The 21,492-nt window shown below is 54.5% G+C and overlaps 7 protein-coding genes across 7 annotated transcripts; 4 read left to right on the plus strand and 3 right to left on the minus strand.

The window, feature by feature from the left end:
* Window positions 1-1,598: 1,598 nt before the first annotated feature.
* Window positions 1,599-3,248, plus strand: PG998_005763 (uncharacterized protein; the record flags this gene model as incomplete). Its single annotated transcript, XM_066872581.1, has 6 exons — window positions 1,599-1,703; window positions 1,785-1,899; window positions 1,959-2,183; window positions 2,240-2,307; window positions 2,388-2,704; window positions 2,771-3,248. The coding sequence occupies 6 exons, from the start codon at window positions 1,599-1,601 to the stop codon at window positions 3,246-3,248; spliced, it is 1,308 nt and encodes a 435-aa protein (XP_066732678.1).
* Window positions 3,249-4,578: 1,330 nt separating this feature from the next.
* On the plus strand, window positions 4,579-5,797 carry PG998_005764 (Zinc-type alcohol dehydrogenase-like protein; the record flags this gene model as incomplete). The annotated part of the gene is made up of 3 exons (XM_066872582.1): window positions 4,579-4,756; window positions 4,878-4,887; window positions 4,936-5,797. 3 exons carry the CDS (start codon window positions 4,579-4,581, stop codon window positions 5,795-5,797), a joined length of 1,050 nt encoding a protein of 349 aa, XP_066732679.1.
* A 533-nt stretch (window positions 5,798-6,330) lies between these two features.
* Window positions 6,331-7,218, minus strand: PG998_005765 (rRNA processing protein fcf2; the record flags this gene model as incomplete). Its single annotated transcript, XM_066872583.1, has 3 exons — window positions 6,331-6,553; window positions 6,609-6,730; window positions 6,955-7,218. 3 exons carry the CDS (start codon window positions 7,216-7,218, stop codon window positions 6,331-6,333), a joined length of 609 nt encoding a protein of 202 aa, XP_066732680.1.
* A 2,353-nt stretch (window positions 7,219-9,571) lies between these two features.
* Window positions 9,572-10,843, plus strand: PG998_005766 (uncharacterized protein; the record flags this gene model as incomplete). The annotated part of the gene is made up of 5 exons (XM_066872584.1): window positions 9,572-9,710; window positions 9,820-9,833; window positions 9,913-10,500; window positions 10,526-10,606; window positions 10,697-10,843. The coding sequence occupies 5 exons, from the start codon at window positions 9,572-9,574 to the stop codon at window positions 10,841-10,843; spliced, it is 969 nt and encodes a 322-aa protein (XP_066732681.1).
* Window positions 10,844-11,293: 450 nt separating this feature from the next.
* PG998_005767 (uncharacterized protein) lies at window positions 11,294-13,722 on the minus strand (the record flags this gene model as incomplete). Its single annotated transcript, XM_066872585.1, has 2 exons — window positions 11,294-11,399; window positions 11,474-13,722. 2 exons carry the CDS (start codon window positions 13,720-13,722, stop codon window positions 11,294-11,296), a joined length of 2,355 nt encoding a protein of 784 aa, XP_066732682.1.
* Window positions 13,723-15,237: 1,515 nt separating this feature from the next.
* Window positions 15,238-18,546, plus strand: PG998_005768 (sad1 unc domain protein; the record flags this gene model as incomplete). The annotated part of the gene is made up of 1 exon (XM_066872586.1): window positions 15,238-18,546. One exon carries the CDS (start codon window positions 15,238-15,240, stop codon window positions 18,544-18,546), a length of 3,309 nt encoding a protein of 1,102 aa, XP_066732683.1.
* A 634-nt stretch (window positions 18,547-19,180) lies between these two features.
* On the minus strand, window positions 19,181-21,185 carry PG998_005769 (uncharacterized protein; the record flags this gene model as incomplete). The annotated part of the gene is made up of 3 exons (XM_066872587.1): window positions 19,181-20,221; window positions 20,266-20,703; window positions 20,754-21,185. 3 exons carry the CDS (start codon window positions 21,183-21,185, stop codon window positions 19,181-19,183), a joined length of 1,911 nt encoding a protein of 636 aa, XP_066732684.1.
* Between the last annotated feature and the right edge of the window lie 307 nt (window positions 21,186-21,492).

The raw sequence follows: 21,492 nt of genomic DNA on the forward strand, positions 1-21,492 counted from the left end.
AATAGCCGCCGGGCAGGCGTGGCAGGCGTAGCAGGCAACGGTATCGTGTCTTCGTAAGATGACGGATGCAACGGTGGCCCATCGGCTAGCCTTGGCCCGCGCGCTAGAAGCGCTAGAAGTTCGACTAGCCATCCCAAACCAGCGCAGGCAATCCCAGAAACCAGATCTGGCCAAGCTGGGCAGCACCTTGCCTGCTTGCTCTCCCCTGATGGGCAGTCGTTTAGCCAGATGCGAACAGCGTGCAGTCACCGGTGTACATGGGCGTGAAATTGCCAATACGCCTAGCCGTCGAGCCATCCTCACCAATCCTCACCAAGCCTCATCCGTCCTGCCCACGCCTCCTCCCGACTCACTCACCAACTGCCGGGGCGGCCGGACTTGTCACTCGTTAGTCAGTCCTGTCCTGACGTCGTCGGTGTGTCTCTGCTTGCTTCGCTTCTCAGCTGGGCAAGCCAATCGGTCGCGGGGCCGGGCGCGATCGCTCCCTATCCGATCGACGAAGTTAAACATGGCGGACGGGATGTATCTTAGTATGTTTCAGTCTAGCACAACGTCCGGCTGCGTTTTGGTGAGACCTGGTGTGGTCTTTAAGCCCAGCCAACCAGTCCATCACTCCCCCAGGCTGCTGTTTACTGCGTTATGTATGCAGCTTACTGACCTACCCAGTAGACAGTGTTTACATTGTATGTGTGTGCGTTATGTTTTCTTCTGGCTCATGTGGCTAGGTGGATGTTCTCCCCCTGCCCTTGCTGCCGACCAGCGGGCACGGGCTGGCGGGTTCTGCAACGCGCATCACATCACTTCCTTTCCTGGAAACTGCAACGGCGGCCCCTCGGGAGCGGCCCTGTGAAAATTTGGTCCGGAACCTGCTTCCACAGAGTCTTGGCTACATACTCGCAATCTGCCAGTAGGAAGGAATGGGGCCTGACAGAATGAGCATGCCCGTCCCTGGTCTCTGCCCCAGTTCTGCCCTTTCCATTGGGTCGTCCCCGAGTCATGACCTGCCTGCCGCGGGGGCCCCTGGGCAGAGATCCCCTGGCCAGTTCGTATAGTGGACCACCGCGCCAAACCGTGTCGGGCAGAACCTGGTCCCGGGCATTTGGCGATGGCCACCGACTTACTGCCAGATTCGGCGTGGGCAGCCCCGTCCTGGCCTCGCTAAACCGCTCAAGTAATTCGGCCTCGCACACCTCGCAAGGGTCAGGATGGATATGGATGATTTAATGTCGCCTCAAGGGGAGCCGGGAGGGGGCACGGCATGGCAAGAGAGGGGGCGACCTGCCTAGCAGCCTGCGCATCCAGGTTTCATCGCTTCGTTAGCACGGCATTTCACTCTCGCTTCGACCGGCATACCAGAAGGCATAAGGCCATGGTGCACGCTTTGCTTTCCCAGGGAAAAGGAAAGAAAAGCCTGATGCCCCCAACGCCTCCGCCACGCTACCCTTTCGCGATGGCTGCCCGTCTATACCAGCTAGCTATATGATCATCGTGTTGTGTCGTGTGGTTGTGTAAGTCGTTGCTGTTCCGCTCAGTCTTTTCGGAGACCTCTCACCAATATGGCCCGGTTTTCCTCAACACTGGCCCTATGGCTCTTCGCCATGTTCGCCGCCCTCGTCGTCGCTCAAAATACGACACACCCGACACATTCGACAAGCTTGGTATCGGTTTTATCCTCGATCAAGGATCATCTGCCAGAATGCGCCGTACGTAGACTCCACTGCCGGCTGCATCCTTTGCATGCTGCCAGCATCTTTCCTAACTTTGAGATACTAACTACTGTATAGTACGAGTGCTTCGAAGCCAGAGCCGGGTCGAGGGTTTGTGGCGAGGTTAACGATTTCATCGTCACAGACTCCAAGGACTGCATGCGGGCGACCTGTACCACTCACCGGCTTATGGGTTAGTCATGTTGCCCGCTTCTTCCACATAAGCAAACTCCATATACTGATCCATCACAGGTGCCGAGAGGCTGTTGACGTCGACATGCGGAGTTGCGCCGCGGAACATCCAACCCATGATCCGGGCCGTTGCGTGGACACTTTGGGCCGTGGCCACCATCTTCCTGGCCGGTCGTCTACTCGCCCGGTCCTCCTATTTCGGTGGCATGCTGTTAGGATATGATGACTGGGCTATCGTCACGTCATTCGTCGTCCTTACTGGCGTCACCATTGGTGCCGAGCTGAGTATGTGAAATCGAACGAAACATGATTCAAGGAGTCTGGCTAACGTGCAACGACAGTGGTGATATTCGGCCTCGGTACCGACTTGTGGACGCTCGACGACATGCACATTAATATTGTGCTCATTGTAAGTTGCACCGGATACGCTCACAATTCACTCTTCGTGTGGGTGTTGTCGGACTTGGCTGACCTGGACCCCAATCTTAGCTTTTCTACATCGCCGAGTTCGCCTATGTCATCGAGTCTACTCTTACCAAGATCTCGATTCTTCTCCTATACCTCCGGATTTTCCCGGATCGTCAGTTCCGCAAGCATATTTTCATACTGATGGGTGTCATGGGGCTGTTCTGCGTGGCGTTCGTCGTTACACTCCTGACGTACTGCGTGCCCTTCGACTACACATGGACGAGATGGGATAACGAGTTAACGGGCAAATGCATCAACATGGATGCGCAAACTTATACCTGCGCCGCTCTGAACATTGTCCTGGATATTGTTATCTTCTTCATGCCCATTCCGCAACTGTAAGTACTCATGTTGGATTCCTCTCTTGACTATAGACGGCTGGCTAATTACTCGATCCCTTCTAGGATGAAACTTGATTTGTCATGGAAGAAGAAGGTCGGCATCATCTTCACCTTCTTGGTCGGTCTCTTCGTCACCATCTGCAGTGTGGTCCGCCTCCAGGCCCTCATCGGCTGGACGCTCAGCACGAACCCGACCATGGACTACGCGAAGCTGGCAGTGTGGTCGCTGGTCGAGCTCGACGTGGGCGTCATTTGCGCCTGCATGCCCGGTATGGCGGGCCTGTTCCGTCGCCTCAAGAAGCGCGGCACCGAGTACATCCGCTCGCGCAGCGGCGACAGCCACAACGCCTCCCAGGTGCTCGCCAGCTCCAACCGCGGGGGCCCGAACGCAAGTTTCTACAAGAAGAGCCGCGGGGGTGGTGACGGTATCACCAAGACTACGGTCGTCTCGGTCCAGCGCACGCGAGGAGGCGACAGTGCTAGTGAGTCTGAGGTCGAGCTTGTCCAACGGTCGAAGGAGAGCCATGGCACTGCTGTATGAAAAAGAGCAGAAGAGAAAAAACCAGGCAGGATGCCGTTCCTATGTTTTGAGATAGCTTCAACTAAAAACCTTTCACAACAATAAACAACGTACAAGTCACTCGTAACAACTTGATTCGCAATCTTACATGATCGAGGGTCCCAACTTGGACTGAAGCATTGAGCGATAATCCCAAAACATGATGCCGCCGAATAGTCGTCACCGCGGAAGCTAAATCCAGCACCCCTGCCATGTCGGTAGCTTATGAATCGGTGACGTCCACTCGTTGGATACTCTTGAGTCGGGTAGGCGCCAAAAACTTCACCGCCCTGACTCAGCGAGGAATCCGACATGCAGTCATTGGTTCTCAGAAAGCTTCCTCGTATCTAAACCTGGATTCAACGACTTAACCACCAGCACAACATTATATCCACATATGGCTCATATCGCCTCGGCAGGGAATTAAGCAGAGTGTGCGGTATATGGTTTACCCATAGCATGTAGACCGCTGTTTAGCAGGTGTTCCCGGAAGCTGATACTAACCAGGGGGGTCTTCCACCAGCTACCTACCGTACATGTCATCATGGTCGAGAGAGAGGGGATCCGTGGGGATACGCAGAATCTAGATATTGCTCAATATTAAGTCCGATGGGGGCTGGCATGGCACGTGGCGGTAAACGGATGTCACAAGGGACCCAACCTGCTCTGCTGCTGCTACATACGATCTGACAAATCTCTTGCTTCCGTTAAAGGAGACATTTTGCTTCCGGCCGAGTGCATGATGGGTGAGAGACCTGGCCGCCGCTGCGGCTGAGCCACACGATCTAGATCTGAGTATCTATAGGATCATATATAAGGATCATGCAACAGACGGATATGCGGGAACAAAAAGCAAAAGGAATTCCAGCCACCAGGATCGATCCGAACACGGGCCACACGACAGCACGTTGCACACATCCCCGGCAGACCTTTTCTTTCTAGTCTTCGGCAGAGAAGAAAATCTTGCAGCGATCTGCTCCGTTGCGGACTTGCGGGGTGGAGCGCTATAACCGTGCTTCTCTTGCTCGGTGGAGACCCCTTTCACTTATAAGTCCTCGCCCATAAGGGAGGGAGGGCCACGGAGGAGACGCGGGAAAGGCGATTTCTATAAATACGAAATAGACCGCTGCGGTTTTCCTTTCTTTCCTTTTCTAGCGTATACGATATGTACGCCATCATCACAAAGTCTTAGACACCCATACCACATCTATACGTCATCCACACACACACACACACACATCGGTAGCGTTGACACCTAGTGCTGCAACAGACAAAGCTGTTGGCAACTAGAGCCGAAAAAAGAAAACTCGACATGGGAAGCGCTTTCGAAACCTCGGGCCGTTGGGTGCTCGACTCGGCACAGGAGGGTTTGTCGTCCCTCCGTTTCGACGCCGCAGCGGCGCCTTCGGTCCAACTCGGGCCCGAAGAGGTCCTCGTCCGGATGCATGCGGCATCGCTGAACTACCGGGATCTCGTTATTGCCAGGGTAGGTTTGGAGAAGAGAGATAGCCCGGATACATATACTACCATCAGTGCATCCACCACTCTATTCCCTCCCTCTCTTTCCGTATACACGAAAGATAACCGTTGCTAACACCCCCTACCACCAAGGGAGGCAAAAGTTCCGCCCTCCCCCTTGCCCGCAACCCCCGACGTGACCCCCCGCCAGCGACGGCTCCGGCGTCATCCTGGCCGTCGGGTCGTCAGTTCCCTCTAACCTCAACCTGCACCCCGACGCGCGCGTCGTGACGCACATGACGCCGCACTTGGGAGATGACGAGCTCCCCGGGTTTGAGGGTATCTCAGGGGGGCTGGGCCAGCAAGCGCAGGGGACGCTGTGCCGGCTAGGGGTCTTCCACTACTCGGCGCTGATCCCGCTTCCCGGCTCCATGGAGATGAGCTTCGAGGCGGCCGCCACGTTGACCTGCTCGGGCCTCACGGCCTGGAACGCCCTCATGGGTATGCGGGGCCGCGAAGTGCGCCAAGGAGACTGGGTTCTGGTGCAAGGCACGGGCGGCGTGAGCATTGCCGCCCTGCAGATCGCCGTCGCTGCCGGTGCCACCGTCATTGCTACGACCAGTTCCGACGCGAAAGCGGACCGGCTACGGTCTCTGGGCGCCCAGCATGTTCTGAACTACCGGAGTCAGGCTGGCTGGGGTGCCGCTGCAAAAGAACTGACCCCTGAAGGTCGCGGTGTGGACCACGTCGTCGACATCGGGGGCGCGCCCACGTTGGCGCAGTCCCTCGAGGCGATACGCCGGGATGGTGTCGTCACGGTAGTCGGCATGATAGCGGGCGGAGCAAGTGCCAACACTCCTGATGCAATGAGCGCGCTTTACCGGATCTGTGTTCTCCGTGGTGTGTTACTTGGAAGTAGGAATATGTTCAGAAACATGGTTCAGTTCTTCCACGAAAAGAAAATCGAGCCAGCCGTCGACGATGTTTCGTTTGGATTGGAAGAGGCCATTAGAGCGTACGAAAGGTTAGAGAGACAGCAACACTTTTCCAAGGTTGTAATCAAGATTGTATAGTAGTATAATGAGGTATTGTATAATAGGGTATCATATATTGAGACTTGATTGGAGGTTCCCACGCAACTGTCTAAGACTTCAAGTTTCCTCCATCTGAGATGCTGTGCCTCGCTTCTGCATGCATACTGACGCTGGTGGATATGCGCCAGGGCCATAATTGGAGAGTCGAGGCGGTCCCCCTAAACCCAGCTCGTAATTTTCCGTACGGCTGTTACTATCTAAGCCCTATTCTCTCGCCTTTCGGCTTGGGCAAAGAACGGTTTGATTTCATGACCAGCGGGCATGTTGGATTGCTCCTGCAATAGCTCCACGGCTTTCCCAAGAGGTGAACTTTTTAGGTTCAGATGAACGACGGCATCATCAGATCGACGGAAGCAAATCCGACGGAGTCAGTACTAAAGCAGTGACTTCTTTCTGCTGAAAGAACCACGCTCTTCCTGTAACCCCTTCCCTTCTGATACAACATCCTGAAGAGCGTAATATCAATTTCTTGATATGAAAACTCAATCACTTGTGGCCGTAGCGCTTTTGCATCATCTTTTGTAATCACCCTTCTTTCCAGACTTCTTGGCTTCTTGAATCTGGCCATACTTGCTCTTGAAGCGCTTGGTGGAGCGCTCCTGGTCCATGACAGACTCGAGCAGCGTACGCTTCTTGTCCTTCTTCGTCACTCTATTAGTGAAGTACTCGGTTCTACCCTCGATCATAGTGCCGACGTGGGAGTATTCCGGGACGCCACGGGAGTTATCCTTCTTGCTGCAATGTTTGTTAGTGGCTGCTAGGATGGATTCCGCGTTACAGAATAACTTACTAGTGGCGCTTGGAGTCCAGGACATCACGCATCTGGAGCAGCTGCAAGTCGCGCTTCAGCTGCGGAGTAAGATCGGTGCGAGGCAGGTTGTACCAGGAGGCGCCGGCATCTGTCTTGGTAGCCTATTGACAAGTCGAGTTAGTGACGAGTGCCAACAACCATGTGTTCGGGCTTGTGCAGTGTTTTGGTTGGTTCGCAAGTCAGTGTAACTATGATATTAAGGAATCACCGGGTGCAGCAGCACCCCCATGACGGGAGTGGGACGCCGCTCAAGATAAAAATTGGGATAGTTGTCATCACGCGAACGAGTGTCGGTTGGAGTGAAAGAGAGGTGTCAGTAACATACCCTATCCTTCTTGGACACCCGCGGTGGCGGGATGTGTAGAGCAAGCTCGCTGGAGGGGGTGGGCTCCTTAGCGACAGCTTCCTCTACTTCGGTCGACGTCTGGGCCGGCTGAGCAGAAGACGACGTCTTTGCGACGTCGAGCTTCGCGGGCTTGGTCAAGCTGGTGGCATTTTGAACGCTGGCCTTTGCAGCCAATCTGGCCTCTGCTTCTTGCAGAAGCTGCTCGATCTGGTCTTCTGTGAGGCTGGCAGCCGTTTCTGCCATGATCGCAGGAAGAAGAATGCAAAGTCGGAGTGAGAAGAGAAAGTCCTGTAGAAAAAGTTTCTATTGAGAAGATTATGGTGGAGCTGCGGGTGATGTGGCTGGGTATCATTATCACAATCTTTTTCCGCCTCTATCAGCCGGGCCCCACCCCCAAGCCTCAGCGCAGTTGATTGGGCGGTCAGCTACTCCGTACACACCACCACATCACCACACCACAGGGTGGTGTTGGGTGTTGTACAGTTGTCAAGACTCCTCTCTGCCAAAACCGAATGCACATATGACATAGTCTCTCAGAGAGTCGCTTGTCGTTCTCGGACCTCGATACCCATTGCATGATGTGAAAACCCCCAGCAGGAAGCTGTCTATGCCCCATTTCCTGCCGTCGCACTCCGCATAAAAGCAAGGAAGACCGGTCAGAATTGCTTGCCTCCGTCGCGTGAAAAGTATGAGGTATAGCAAGGTAGACGGTTGGACATTACTTGTTTCGGCAAAACGGATAGGCCTTTGGGTCGTCTAATTGGTTGCCCTGGCGGTATATCGTCGTCCTATCCCCGTCCGTCCAGAGCAGAGCGACATTCGGGCAGTCGGGTGAAGCGGCTGAAGCAGATGATGATATAGCTTCCCACCTTATGTCATCATCGTGGGATTACTGTGTTTAGCCAAAGCCTCGTGCCTCGTCTCGTTCCTGATATGTCCGACGACGGGACAGGCAGAAAGGCAGACCCTTGTCTAGTTGGCCCATCTCGGCCGGCTGATGCCCAACCGCGCTGCGTCAATGCCAACGCATTCGGTGTTGCTCGCTCTCCTACACTACGACATATTCATCCATCAGGCATCGGAGGCAACCTGTTTTCTCAAGGGAAAAGAAGTGAATAGAGTCTCTCCGACATACATGAACCCTACACCGGCTGTCCCATCTTCTGATCATCTAACCATCGAGACCTGCCCGACCCTTCTTCCAACGTCATTGCCCAACTTGCTATTAGTTGCTCTGGGACCCCCATTCTTCAAATAGCCGGTCGACAGGTTCTTCTCTTCTCTCTGGTTTGTTACTTTCCATTCCACTCCACGGCGCCAGGCACCATCCATAGCACCGTAGCGAAAGAAGAAGACGGGATAGAAAGAAGAAGGAGAAGGAACACAGTACTTGTAAGTATATGGCACTTCATTCGCTCGAATATAGCATTGCCAGTTCCATTTCAATCCAATGAGCACCGCGACGGCTTGACCCGCATCTTCCTCGAAGATCATTAGTAGGCCCTGGTCATGCCTGTGAGCCGTCTGTCTGGTTGTTGCGTCGTTTCCCAGCTTTTACTGCTGCTGCTACCTGCTGCTGCTACTACTTCATGGTCCATGCCAAATCTGATTGATCGACTGGACTGAAAGCAAGCATTCCCCGAGCGCTTTACCGCACCAACTCAAGCGAATCGAAATTCGTCTTCCCTCTCTCCCGCCGTCAGTCGTCAGACCAGACCACAAACTCCACTCGACTCGACCTTTAGGTTACGACCGGGAGTTTCGACGTCGAATCAACTCCCCGATCCAGAAACCAGGAAGTACTTGAGGGCATCCTTGGCTTGGAAACACAACTGGCCTTGTTTTCGCCGCCTATCAGTTGATCGCACACCCCCCCTCACTTTTTGGCCAAGCACACGCCAGAAAGCGCTTTGCGACCAATCAGGCAAGTCAATCGCATTCAAAGCACACCTATCCTATCCCATCCTATCCTATCCTCCCAGCACCAGCTGCGCCAGCACCAGCACCAGCGCCAGCACCAGCACTACTGCTCCCTACCCGCCACCCGCACCACTTTCGCACTCCCTCCCCCAAGCAAGCAATCCGTTCCAAGCTGGAATCGATCAATCAATTGCCCTGCCTCTCAAAGCTCGTTACATCATTCGCTCCTCAACCACACCAAAGGTGCAACACACAACTGGTTGCGTCCTCAACCAAGTGTAAACAATAACAACCAAGCAAATAATTTTGAAACACCACTGGGCAACTCGCAGACCATCGTCATTGTCCGAGTCGGGTTATTTTACTGACGCAAAATCTGGTATCGCAGTTTTGTGATACTTGCTGTTGGCTGTGGGAAGAAAGAACGAAGTGTGTGTGTCAAAGTAAGACGGCGCGCGGAAAGAAATAAACCTTCCCCCCCCGCGCGTCGCGATCGGATTGCGCCGAGCACCTACTCTCATACCCTCACTCTATTTTCTCCCCTCGCGTTTGCCCTGTGTCAGACGGGAAACTCAAATCGTGCATTCCCGCACGGCTTTTATTCGTCGAGTACTGTATATCAACCAGGCAATCGTCCCGAGTAGTGCTGCAACGGCCGAACCCGCAAACCGCAACTATGGATCAGCACAACCAGCAGCAGCAGCAGCAGCAGCAGCAGCAGCAGCAATCGTCGAGTAGCGGGCACCCGCAATCGTCGAGGAACGCACAGAGCGGCAACAATGCGGTCTATGATACCGCCCACGGCGGCCACTATGGTAAGTTCAAGTCAAAAAAGATCCGATCACTCGAAGCAATCAAGCAAGCAGCTATGGTTGCGCAATCATCGGCCTTCTGTACGACGTCGCTAACCATGTCTCTTTATAGGCGCAAGCGCCGCTGTAAGTCCCCAAGTCCCCGCCCCATGTGTCGATTTCTCATTCCGCAGTATTATTTACATTTGCTCTTTTCGCATTGTAGCTCGCAAACTCCGGCTATGCTCCCGCGGAGCTCTACACCGGTCCCTGGGCGAACGTACATCAAGGCCTGCACGGCCAGTACAAGGACATCCTGACCACATACTGGCAACAAACCATCCATCACCTCGAGTCCGACAGCCACGATTACAAGCTACACCAGTTACCGTTGGCCCGTATCAAGAAGGTCATGAAGGCCGACCCCGAGGTCAAGATGATTTCGGCTGAGGCGCCCATTCTGTTCGCCAAGGGCTGCGACATCTTCATCACCGAGCTGACCATGCGCGCATGGATTCACGCCGAAGAGAACAAGCGCCGCACTCTGCAGCGATCCGACATTGCTTCCGCTCTTGCCAAGAGTGACATGTTTGATTTCCTCATTGACATTGTCCCTCGTGAGGAGGCGAGCCATGCTAAGCGGGCGAACCCAGCTCAGGGTCAAGCAGCAGGCGGCGTGCCCGCAGCACCAGCATCGCAGATGGGCGGCCAGCACATGCCGCCGCCGAACCACATGGACCCCAACTATGGCATGGGCGGCCACCCTATGCCCTCCGACCAGGATTATTCTCGTGCGCCCAACATGTACAACCCGGTTCAACCTGGCCAGGCCCCCTCAGTACGGCCAAGCACCGGCACCTATGTACGGCGATATGGACCCCAACAACATGTACTACGCGGGAAGCATGCAGCCGCAGCAAGTAAGTCGTTCCTGCTTTCCATTGCATCCCACCCCACATCCCACGCCGCGAAGCCGATACTGATCCAGCATTTTCCCCCTTCAATAGTAGAGTTGCAGCGGCTCGACGGAAGAGGAGACGTTACCGCCTCCCGAACCGGCGCCAACCGAGTCTAGTCATGTTGAGTCCTCCGAACAGACTGCCGCAACTGTCTTGCCTTCCAAGGCAGAGCGTGACGACGATAGGGACCGGGACTAGATACGTAGCCAATCCATTCTGATAGAGCACCAAGGAGTGGAGTCAAGTTAAACAAACTTGATTTTTTTGGCTGTGTTATTTGGCATTTCCCTCTCCCTTTGGCGGCATCTATTTGTTTCTTCGAATTCCTTCTCTCGTTTATTCACGAAAATCCCTTGGCTTCACCGGCTATGGCGCAAATGGGGGGTTTTGAGTAACATTTGTTTTTTTTTGGTGCCTTTGGTGGTAGATAGCCCACAAAGTATATCCAGTTTGTTGTCGATTGGTTTTTGGGATTTCCTTTTTATGACTGGAGGGCTTTTGCATGAGTTTGATGATGAAAATTGAATGTTATGATACGGATAAATCATCTTGCTTTCGTTATGTCGTCTTGATCATGTGCCGTGCAATAGTGATAGCAGTGTTGGGTTTTTCTCTTGGGAGCTTAGTAACACATGCCTAGATCTTTCTCTATGATTTGCCTCCGAATCGAAGATTCGACGAGAAGTTGGCGAACCTCTGAGCAGCTTGGGCAGCTTGCTGGCTGGCACTGGGAGCGGATATTTGTGAAGTGAGCCTGCAGCACACGCGGTGTTAGTTTCTGATACATAGCTTGTTCGATACTCGAGACGGAGAGGGGTGATAGCGTACTTTTCCAGTAGAACAGGTCCGTTCATGGCGTGCACACGACTGTACTTCTTGTTCCTCGTAGAGATGTCGAAGAACTCGTCCGTGTTCTCACTCTGGAGCAGCTGGATAGTCTGCTCGAGCTCGTCGAGGTTGCTGCGCAGCATGAAGCCATTCTCGAGGCCATCGACAAAGTCCGTCAAGTGGCTCACGTCGAGGGCGAGGGCGGCGACGCCGTTGGGGTTGATCTTCTTGACGTCGTTGCTCAGGGGCAAGGCCAGGATCTTGTCCGAGGCGTGGGAGAGGGCGTCGAAGTAGATGAGCTCCTTGATCTCGCGCGGCAGGCCCAGCAAGGTGCTGTTCATGATGTTGGAGAGGTAGCGCGTCAGGGTCTGCATGTAGTTGGAGGGCTCGGTGGGGGTGGTGAAGGCCATCCAGTCGTACTCGGCCGTCTCGACCAGGTCATCGATCTTGGAGTTGACCAGCTCGAAGATGCGCTTCTCGGCCGTCTTCTTGTTGTCTCGGAACTGTTCCGTGGCGGCGAGTTTCAGGGGCCCGCCGGCCGAGGCCGAGGAGCGGGCACGGATCAGGAGCTGTTCGAGCTCTTGGCAGGCCGTCTCGAAATGCTCTAGATTGATAAGGATCTGTACGATCTGGCCAAGATATTGGGTGCTCAGGCGCTCGACCAGCGACTGGCAGACCTTCTCGGTTAGGAGCTCATCAAGAGATTTGCGTAAAGTTTCGTCGATTTTGGTAGGGTGCTGAAAGTGATCGTCGGAAAAGAAGTAGAATTGGTTGAGGAAGTTTCGAATATCAATACAGCAGAGCGGGTACATCTGCGAGAACGGAAGGACGCATGGGAAGGTAAGCTCGCTGACGTCCTTGTCCTGCGTGAACCAACTGACGTTGACCACCTTCTCGTACTCTTCCACCGAGTTGATGGCCATGGGCATGTAGTCGTCCGTGGAGACAATCTCCTGGAAATCGTCGCTGAATCGGCGCTTCAGAAGCTCAGCATACTTGTCGAAGAGATCCACCAAGAATTCGTCCAACCTAGAGACGGAATATCCCCAGCCCGCCATGGTCTGAATGAAAAGGGCGATGACCCCTTTGATCTTGAGAAGAATCTCGGCGTTGCTTACTTCGCCCAGGGCCTTCGTGGTAAGTGAGATGGCGGCTGAACACATGGAATCCCACAGCTCTTCGACATCGATAGCAGTACGCAGCTGAGGTACGCGTCTCATCGTCGCCTTCTCAATGATGGCGAATCCAGCAATGCCCTCTAGAAGACTACTTAGGGACGACTCGTCATCGCTGGTAAGACTGACAGATGATGGAATCAAAAGCTCCTTTTGCCGCCTTCTCGTGGCTGCATAGTCGTTACGAAACCTGTCATTTTGGCCGAGAGCATCATGGATATGCAAGGCCTCAAATAGGGGCGTGAAGTCAACTTGCAACTCCTCGTTGTCCAACACGTCGAACTCTTCGCTCTCGTCAAAGACTAATTCTATTGCCGAGTTCAGCTTGAAGGCACTGAGGAACTCGTCTGCTTCTATCCTGTCTCTTTGGCGAGACCGACGCATTTCAGTGTGATAGAATGCGACTTCACCCAGGAACTGTGACGTCTCGCGGATGCGGAACAACCAGGTGTTGAGGTCGCTCATGACAGCCTCGGAAATGGACTTTTGCGATGCGGGTATGGACTTCTGAATCATGTCTGCCAGCCTGTACTGGGTCCCGTACTTATTCTGGATCATAGGGATCAGGAACTCGTTCTGCATATCCTCGAGGGACTTGAGCGCCGCATAGTACTGCTTCTTGCGGATGAGCTCATGGGCGTTGTTGACGGCGTGTAGTATCTTGAGCGACTCCTTGAGGGCGTCTGAGACATCGGAGATGTTTTCCCGCACCGCGCGGGTGCTGACCAAGGCCTGCTTCTGCTCGGCCAGCTTCTCGGTGCTCTCCTGAATGGACTGGTTGAGCTTGAGGATCTCGGTGGTCAGGCTGACGGTGCCCTGACGGACATCTTGGAGCTGGTTGACGGAGCTCAGAAACTCTTCGTGCTTAGTCAAGCCGATGCGCTCGATGTCGGACTCGCGGGCCTCGGCGTACTGCGTCAAATTCTGGGCCAAGAGGTTCGACCGGTTGGTGTACGAGGCATCCTTCAGGACGGGGATCAACTGGTCCAGGAAGTCGGTGTCCGAGGTTGACACGATGATCTGCTGGACGGCGGTGCCATAGTCGTCGTAGGTCTGGACTCTTCGCGGAGCCATTATGGGGTCGTGACGAGCGAGCTTGGATCGTTCGTAGTCGTTGTTGTCCGAAGTGTAGCAGCAGTTGGGCGTGGCGGCGCAAATAGGGAACCGATATGTTTGGAGTCAGTCAGGCTGGCTGATAGGACTTCAAATATATGTAAGTGTTGCCGAAACCATGACAGTCGTCGAGTTCTTGAAGTCGGTGCCGGCCCTGATTATGCGAAAAGCGCCAAATTGCTGCCTACAAGGCTGACGACTTTTGTAGTTTCCGGACACGATAGCTGCCTGCTTGGACTGGGAGTGTTCGGAGCTTCAAGCTGCGACTTTGGGATTCAATTGGGGATCGGGATCAATGCTGCAGTGCAGTCACAGTGGAATGATCCCTGTAAGCCGTAGGCGCGCCGCGCTAAATTACTGGATGTATGTATGTATGTACATATGTATGTATGTACTGATATACCCCCACACATATGCCCTCTCTGCACAAGCTTGAGAGGCTTAGTTACCGCATTCTTTTTCATATACGGCCCCCCCCCATGGTAAGAATGCTTGATGATGAAGATCTACTGCCATAGCCATAGATCCGCCATGATCCAATCAAGCATTCGAAACGAGTGTTGCGCATGAAAGGGGCAGGATGCTGATATTGTAATGTCCATTGCTCACTTGGACTTTGATTGCCCCCCGCCGGCCTGTAGCGGAACAGGGACCAAGCACTCCCGGCACGATATCAATGGTAAGATCCCTTTGCGGTGGGCGTCACCAACTGTCATCAAAAGTGCTCTGTCAATACGTGTGTACGTCGCTTGACTGAGAATGAGAATGGTGGGTGAATGGACGGGGGTCACGGGGCCTTCCCAGGGTAGCACAGGCCTAGGAGGGCCCATTCCTGCATGCAGCTCAGCGCTTACGCATGGCTAAATTGCTTATCCACGCATGCTAAACCAAGTGTTGAGTGCAACGGTTCTACGTCAGGGTGGCTGGACCTGAACAGAACACTTCTTGTCCTTGTCCTTGCTTGTGAAGAAGACAAGACCGACCGGGGCAAATTCGAGATTGGCTGACGACCACAGTGCCGTGTCCGGCGCAGACAGACAGCAAGCAGATGACAGATAGTCCCAAGCGATCCCGACACCTTTTGTTCCGTTTTGCCCCCAACAAGTAATCGGCTGCATACACTCTCGCTTCTCTTTCTTCCACATGGACTTTACCTGATTTTCCCCCTATAGTTTCTGGTCGAGTATGCATTGCTGCGATGATGTGGCGTCACAGGGACAGGCGCTCAGTCTGGCCATCGTTGCTATCGGTCTGGGTCCCTCTCCTCTTGTTAGTGGCCGGGGTGCAGGTGCAGGCCCAGGGCGACAGCAACAACACGAGCACCAGTAGCAGTAGCAGTAGCAGTAGCAGCATCGCCGCCACCACCACGATAACCACCCACGATGCCGTTCGATCGCTGCCGCCCAGCAACACGGCCACCCAGTCGACCTGTGAGTCGCGGACGGTCAACTACATCACCCACACATTGCCCCAGCAATGTCTCACGACGACACACTCCCCACCCCGGTCCCGTCTCCCGAGGGCGTCGCAGCCGACCCTGCTTCAGCGCAAACACCTACGGCAGCGGCAGCGCCTAGCGATGCCGCCACCGGGCAGCCACCGGTAGTTGAGGAGGAGCATGAATTGGACAGCGATGGCAACGACCTGAGCACAGGGGCTTTCATGTCCTTTGAAGAATGGAAGGCCATGATGTTAAAAAAGGCCGGACAGGAGCCCATGGAAGCACGCACACGGAAACCGCACGACGGCCGAGACTACCCCGGGGGCGACGACCTCGGCTCCATTGGCGAGGAGGGCGAGATCTCGCTCGACTTCGACGCTTACTCGGACAAGATCTCCGAGATCACGTCGTCGGGCAAGCCCGTCTCCAAGAACCAGAAGAACAACAAGAATGAAAAGGAGCAGGGGCACTCGGTCGAGAAGGTGACCTACGATGAGGGGCTGGCCCACGTCTATAGGAGTAAGGACGCCGGCAAAACGTGCAAGGAGCGGTACTCGTACTCTTCCTTCGACGCCGGCGCCACCGTCATCAAGACGAGCCCTGGGGCTAAGAACTCCAAGGCCATCTTGGTTGAGAACAAGGACTCGTACATGCTTCTCGAATGCGCCACGGCCAACAAGTTCTTCATCGTCGAACTCAGCGAGGATATTCTCGTCGACACCGTCGTCTTGGCTAACTACGAGTTCTTCTCGAGTATGATCCGGCAATTTCGCGTCAGTGTTAGCGATCGCTATCCTATCAAGTCGGATAAATGGAAGGTCTTGGGCGACTTCCAAGCGCGCAACTCGCGAGATATTCAGCCCTTCCTCGTCCAAAATCCCCAGATTTGGGCAAGATATCTGCGCATCGAGATCCTGAGTCACTATGGCAACGAGTATTATTGCCCATTGTCGCTTCTCAGGGTTCACGGGGCACGGATGCTGGACTCCTGGAAGGAAGCAGATCCTGCAGACTTCGAAGACGAAGAATCTAGCAAGGCAACCCCTGAGCCATTCCAGGAGACAGAGACACTGGCAGAAGAGCCTCACGAGGGCGTTGTTGAAGTAGAAGAGCCGGTACCTGTGGAGGACACTAAAGCTGTAACCGAGCAGAGCCTCGTATTGCCTTTCTGGGACGGCTCATATCTCGCGCGCGAACTCCAGCCACGCACTACATGCAAAGTATTAGACTCAACATTAAATGCTTCTTCCACTACGCTTGGAGAAAATACCACTTCCGCGTCCCTTCCGACGGCCGAAAGGAGACATGAGATTATGGAGTCGAGTAAGGCACAAGCTGAGACGGCCCGGCCTTCGTCCCAGAATCCAACAACCGAGCCGACTGGTTCTGTAAAGATGGCCACTACAAAAGCACCGGCAGCTGCAACCTCCGCAGCAGCAGCCAACTCAACGGAGGGCCCGGCAATCCCCAAGACATCGGTATACCCCGTCGAATCAACGCAATCGTCCGGGCCCCCTATCCCGCCCACTAAGCATACGGTTCCAGCTTCCGCAAGGCCCTCAAGCGTAGCAACTGCTGCTAAGAGCAAGGGTGTTGCTGGCTCCAGTTCGGTCAAGCCACCATCGTCCAAAGCCTCTCAGAACTCGAAGGCTTCCACGGGAGGTTCTTTTGCGGCCTCTTCCCGAAACCGGACCGCCACACCTACAGGCTCTGCGCCGGCCTCGACCCCGACAGTGCAAGACTCCTTTTTCAAACAGCTTACCAAGCGCCTGCAAACACTCGAGTCCAATACGACGCTGTCGTTGCAGTATATCGAGTCGCAGTCGCAGTTCCTGCAGCAGGCCTTGTCCAAGCTGGAGCGGCGTCAGGTCGCCAAGGTGGACCTCTTTCTCGACACGCTCAACAAGACGGTCCTCTCGGAGCTGCGCGACCTTCGCGTCCAGTACGACCAGATCTGGCAGAGCACCGTCATCGCCCTCGAGACACAGCGCGACCAGTCGGAGCGCGAAATCCTCGCCGTCAGCTCCCGCCTCGGCGCCCTCGCCGACGAAGTCGTCTTCCAGAAACGCATGGCCATCGTCCAGTCCGTCCTCCTGCTCGGCTGCCTCTTCCTCGTCATCTTCTCCGGCCGCCTCGCCAACGGCGGCGTCGAGCTGTACTACCCGAGCCAGTTCCTCGCCAACGGCGGCCGCCCCACCAGTCGTATGGGGAGTCCCATGTACCCCAGCACGCCCAAGGGTGGTGGCACGCGACGCTTTGGGGGTGGAAGACAGCAGGAGCGCAGTCCGCCCACGGGACTAAGGCATAGTATCGAAGATTCGGATATGAACAATACCCCTCCTCGACAACAACAGCATAAGCCTTTGCCCTCGTTGCCTATGGACGGCTTAGACGAAGACGATCGTCGCAGCAATGATGGTAGCATGCGGCAGAGCATAGAAGAGCGCACACCTACTCCTGAACCGGAAGCACGTCGAGCCATGTCCGAACCACACATTACGCAGCGTCACCTCCACCCTATCAGAGCCACTACCATGGTCAACCCTTCTTCTTACAGCAGCAACAAGAGCATCAATAGACATGATGAACAGAGACCTCCTAATAAGAGGGCTGTCTCCGATTCGGCCGGGCTCGAGTACTATCAGCCTCCCACCCCGGCTAGCCTCCAAGAAGAAGGGGAAGAAGACATGGGCTACGATTCCGAGCCTAACATGCCCCGGAACCGCCGCCCCGACCGCCCCAACCGAAAAGATGCGGAAAGGGAAGGGGATGACAGGGTGGACGGGGACGAAGATGGGGAAAGAGATTACTTCTGCTCCTCACATTCACGCTCCCGCACAAATAGCAGTAGTTCTTCCCACCAACACCACCACCAGCGCCCTTCATCATCCTCTTCCTCTCTCGCTCACGAAGAGACCGCCGCCACGGCGCCCCCTGCTACTTCCTCTTCTTCTGCCACCTCGACGACAACGGCGTCAACGTTGATAAACGCTCTCCCCATCATCACATCCCGCAAACAGGAAGAGGACAACGCAGGTGGTTCAGAGAGGCCCAATGATATTCTGCCTCCACATCACCTTTTATCGTCGACATGCAGTGGAGGATCCGGCAGCATGCCTGGGCATGAGGATCTCCAGAATGGTATGGAGCCGGTGATCGAGGGTGATTATAATGGCATTACAGCAACTATTCCAACGGCGGGGGCATCGCAGCGAGCGGCCAGACCGCTCATGAGCCACACCGGTTCTTTGAGGAAGCCCCTTCCGTCGCTGCCAGAAGATCCTGATCCCGATCCCGATCTCGATCCCAATACGAACCCGGACATGGTTTCCAGTACGGGTTGAACCTATGATCAGGAATAGCAGCAGTTTGATTTGGCTATTCTTGAGATGTATTTAAGCTAGAGTAATGAATTACGAGCAATGAGATACCACTTTGTTTCCCCAAACTAGGCTTACTATGTCTGAATACGAGTTATCAACGTCGTCCACATTTCACAATTCACCCTACATCACGGACAGTCATACGCTTCATGGAAAGGTCTAGGTAAATCAACGAATGCGTTCAAGACTATCTAAGTACTTGTCACCGCCGGTGTCACACCAAGTGCAATACCAAATCGACCCGAGAATCAAGCGGCGCCCAATGATTCCCAATGATGAGTTGAGACAAGTGTCGAATTGAGAGCAGAGGTGGATAACCGAGACTGTCCCATGATAGGCATGTTATTGATAGGTGAGCCGACGCGAATAATGCAAGGAAATCGAGGCAGAAAGGCAAGAAGATCATCGCAAATTATCTCGGAACGGTGCCGAAATCGGTGATTATTCCGTAGTCTGATGTGGACTAATCAGATCGGAGATGGCCAGAGATGGCCGGATAACACTACTGTTGTGTTGCCGTGGGAGAGGAATCAAGTCGAATTAACCGGGAGGGGTGGGCGTGAAGGATGTGCCGGGCGTATGAGACCCTGAGACCTCACTGCGGAGGGAACTGGGGGTAATGAGGGTACGTGTCGTAATCGAACTCCTCGAGAGCTGCCAGGCGAGTACCGCGATCATACTGAGAACGACGACGTCGCTGCTCATCGCGGTAGTGCTGACCAGCGTTCGGGGTGAAAAGTCCAACGTGTTCTGCATTCTCGCAGCTACGCTTCATCTTCGACTGATTGTCGGGAGCGGGGAACGGCTCTTCCTCGCCAGCTTGAGCAGGGGCGGGACCATTGATGGTATAGTACAGCTTGGGCCGGTAGTGGGCTGCCTCGAGCATAACCGAGCTGTTGCGGAACTTCTGGACCAAGCAGTCCTTTCCCTGAATTGTAGCATAGGAGATCTCGGCGACCTTGTCACTCTTGAAGCAGTTCCAGCGTTGATTGCCGCGCGCCCGGACAAAGTCGATGATGTCAAGCGGGTCGACGAAATTGATAAAAGCATAACCCACATTGCAATCGTTGGCGAAATCAATACGGAGGTACATGAAGTCATACTTGCCCCAGCTTGACTCGTCAACGATGCGCTTCAGCATGGCCTGATCTACCTTGTTGGGGATGTTGCGCAGCATAATGGTAGTACGCACGTCGATACCCTCACGGATACGAGATATGTCGACATGATTGTGCTGGCTACCAGTGTTGCCGTGATGGTAGGGGGCTCTTTGGATTCGAATTGCGTGCTGTCTGCGGCCGTCGATGCTTCTGGGATAGACCTCTCCATTTCTGCCAAAGACATCCGGGATTCTGGGATACTGAGGGAATCCGGAGTAAGAATCAATGGCTCTGGAAATGCCAATAGAACCACGTGCTGCCCACATCTGCGGGTACTGGTCGAGCAGGTACGGGGCAGGATAAACCATGGGAACCATACCCAGCGGAGCATGGACTTGGGGACGCGAGATGGCCAACTGCTGTAGGTCGTTGGCTATATCCGACGTGCTGGCAGTGCGCAGGGCAGGGGCAGGAGCCGGGGCCGGAATGTCAGGTCGGTAGAGAGTCATGCAAATCTGGAATCCTTGCTGTAGTATCTATCAGCATATCGTTCTCACAACTTATAAGATCTCACACATACCTCTGTATTATGCAAATGGAGCTTCGAAACTGCCTGGAGGGAGATATCGTTCTCACAGTATTCAACAACAGCATTGAAGACACTGCCCTCGACACCGGTGGCTTGCAACTTGAAGGCGTACAGGTCGCCTTCATTCTGCAGTTTCTGCTGCAGCATATCGTACAGTTGCAGGGGATTGGTCCCAGCAAGAGACGGTGGAGCAAAGACTGCAAGGGCAACCTGACCTTCGTGTGCGGTGATGATACCACCTGTAGGGTTGACCACCTGAGAGAAGTCTCGAGGGCTGATGTAGATAGCGGCCCAGCCCTTTCCACCAAGATGGGCGTTTTGATGGAAGATACAGGCATCTCGAATGTTGCTGAAGCGGGCGTAGACCACATTGCCGCGCAGTTCAACCTGGTTCGTACCCGACAGATTATGACCTCGGTGTGCCAGAATCTCCAAAGAGTTAGTTCAATACCACGTGAGGAACGGCCGAGATGACTTACGCAGAGATAGTTGTCGACTTCAGCCTTGTGGATGAGAGTCCCATCTTGAACGCAAAGGACGAGGCATCGTGACACGCCCAAATCAGTACTCAGGCGCTGGTGAACGAAGCCGCCGGCTTCTCCAGTGGCAATGACAGTAGGCGGGCCACTGACGGGCGGGACTGGGGTTGACGACTGCGGCGAGAAACTGGAGGCAGTAGGTGAAAGATTGTAGCTAGTCACGAAGGGGTCACGATAGCGACGACGGGAATCCAGTGAAGCAGGCGAAGCAGCAACAATAGCACCTCTAGCATCGCGAAGGCCTAGACCGATAGAGTGCGGGGCCCGAACCGAACGAGAGACGCCATCATCAGGTGAGAAGGTAGTGAGACGTGTGTTAGGAGTGTCATCAAAGGAGTCGGCAGCGCCACTAGATGAGCGAGGGGACTGCATGACCAAAACTGCAGGCAGAGGCAATGTTGTTGTCAGTGCATGTATGGGAGAGGGAGTGGAAGGGGGAGTAGGAGAAGGGTGGCTGAGGAGCTGGTGATGCTAGGTTGGGGGACGGTGGGACTTCAAGAAGCCGTTCGACAGTCTGAGGCTCGTCCAGTTCGAATTTATAGGATACCTGCCTCGGCGATGTTTACCTTGGAGAAGAGTGAATACAGGATCACCCCCTTGGAATGACTCCTTGGGCCGTCGACGGTTGGAAGTGGTTGGACACTTGACTCTTTGGGTTGCCGACCTTGAAGTGACTGCT

Source organism: Apiospora kogelbergensis (genome assembly GCF_038363985.1).
Source record: "Apiospora kogelbergensis strain CBS 113332 chromosome Unknown utg000003l_segment0_segment0, whole genome shotgun sequence".
In the NCBI taxonomy this organism is placed as follows: Eukaryota; Fungi; Ascomycota; class Sordariomycetes; order Amphisphaeriales; family Apiosporaceae; genus Apiospora; species Apiospora kogelbergensis.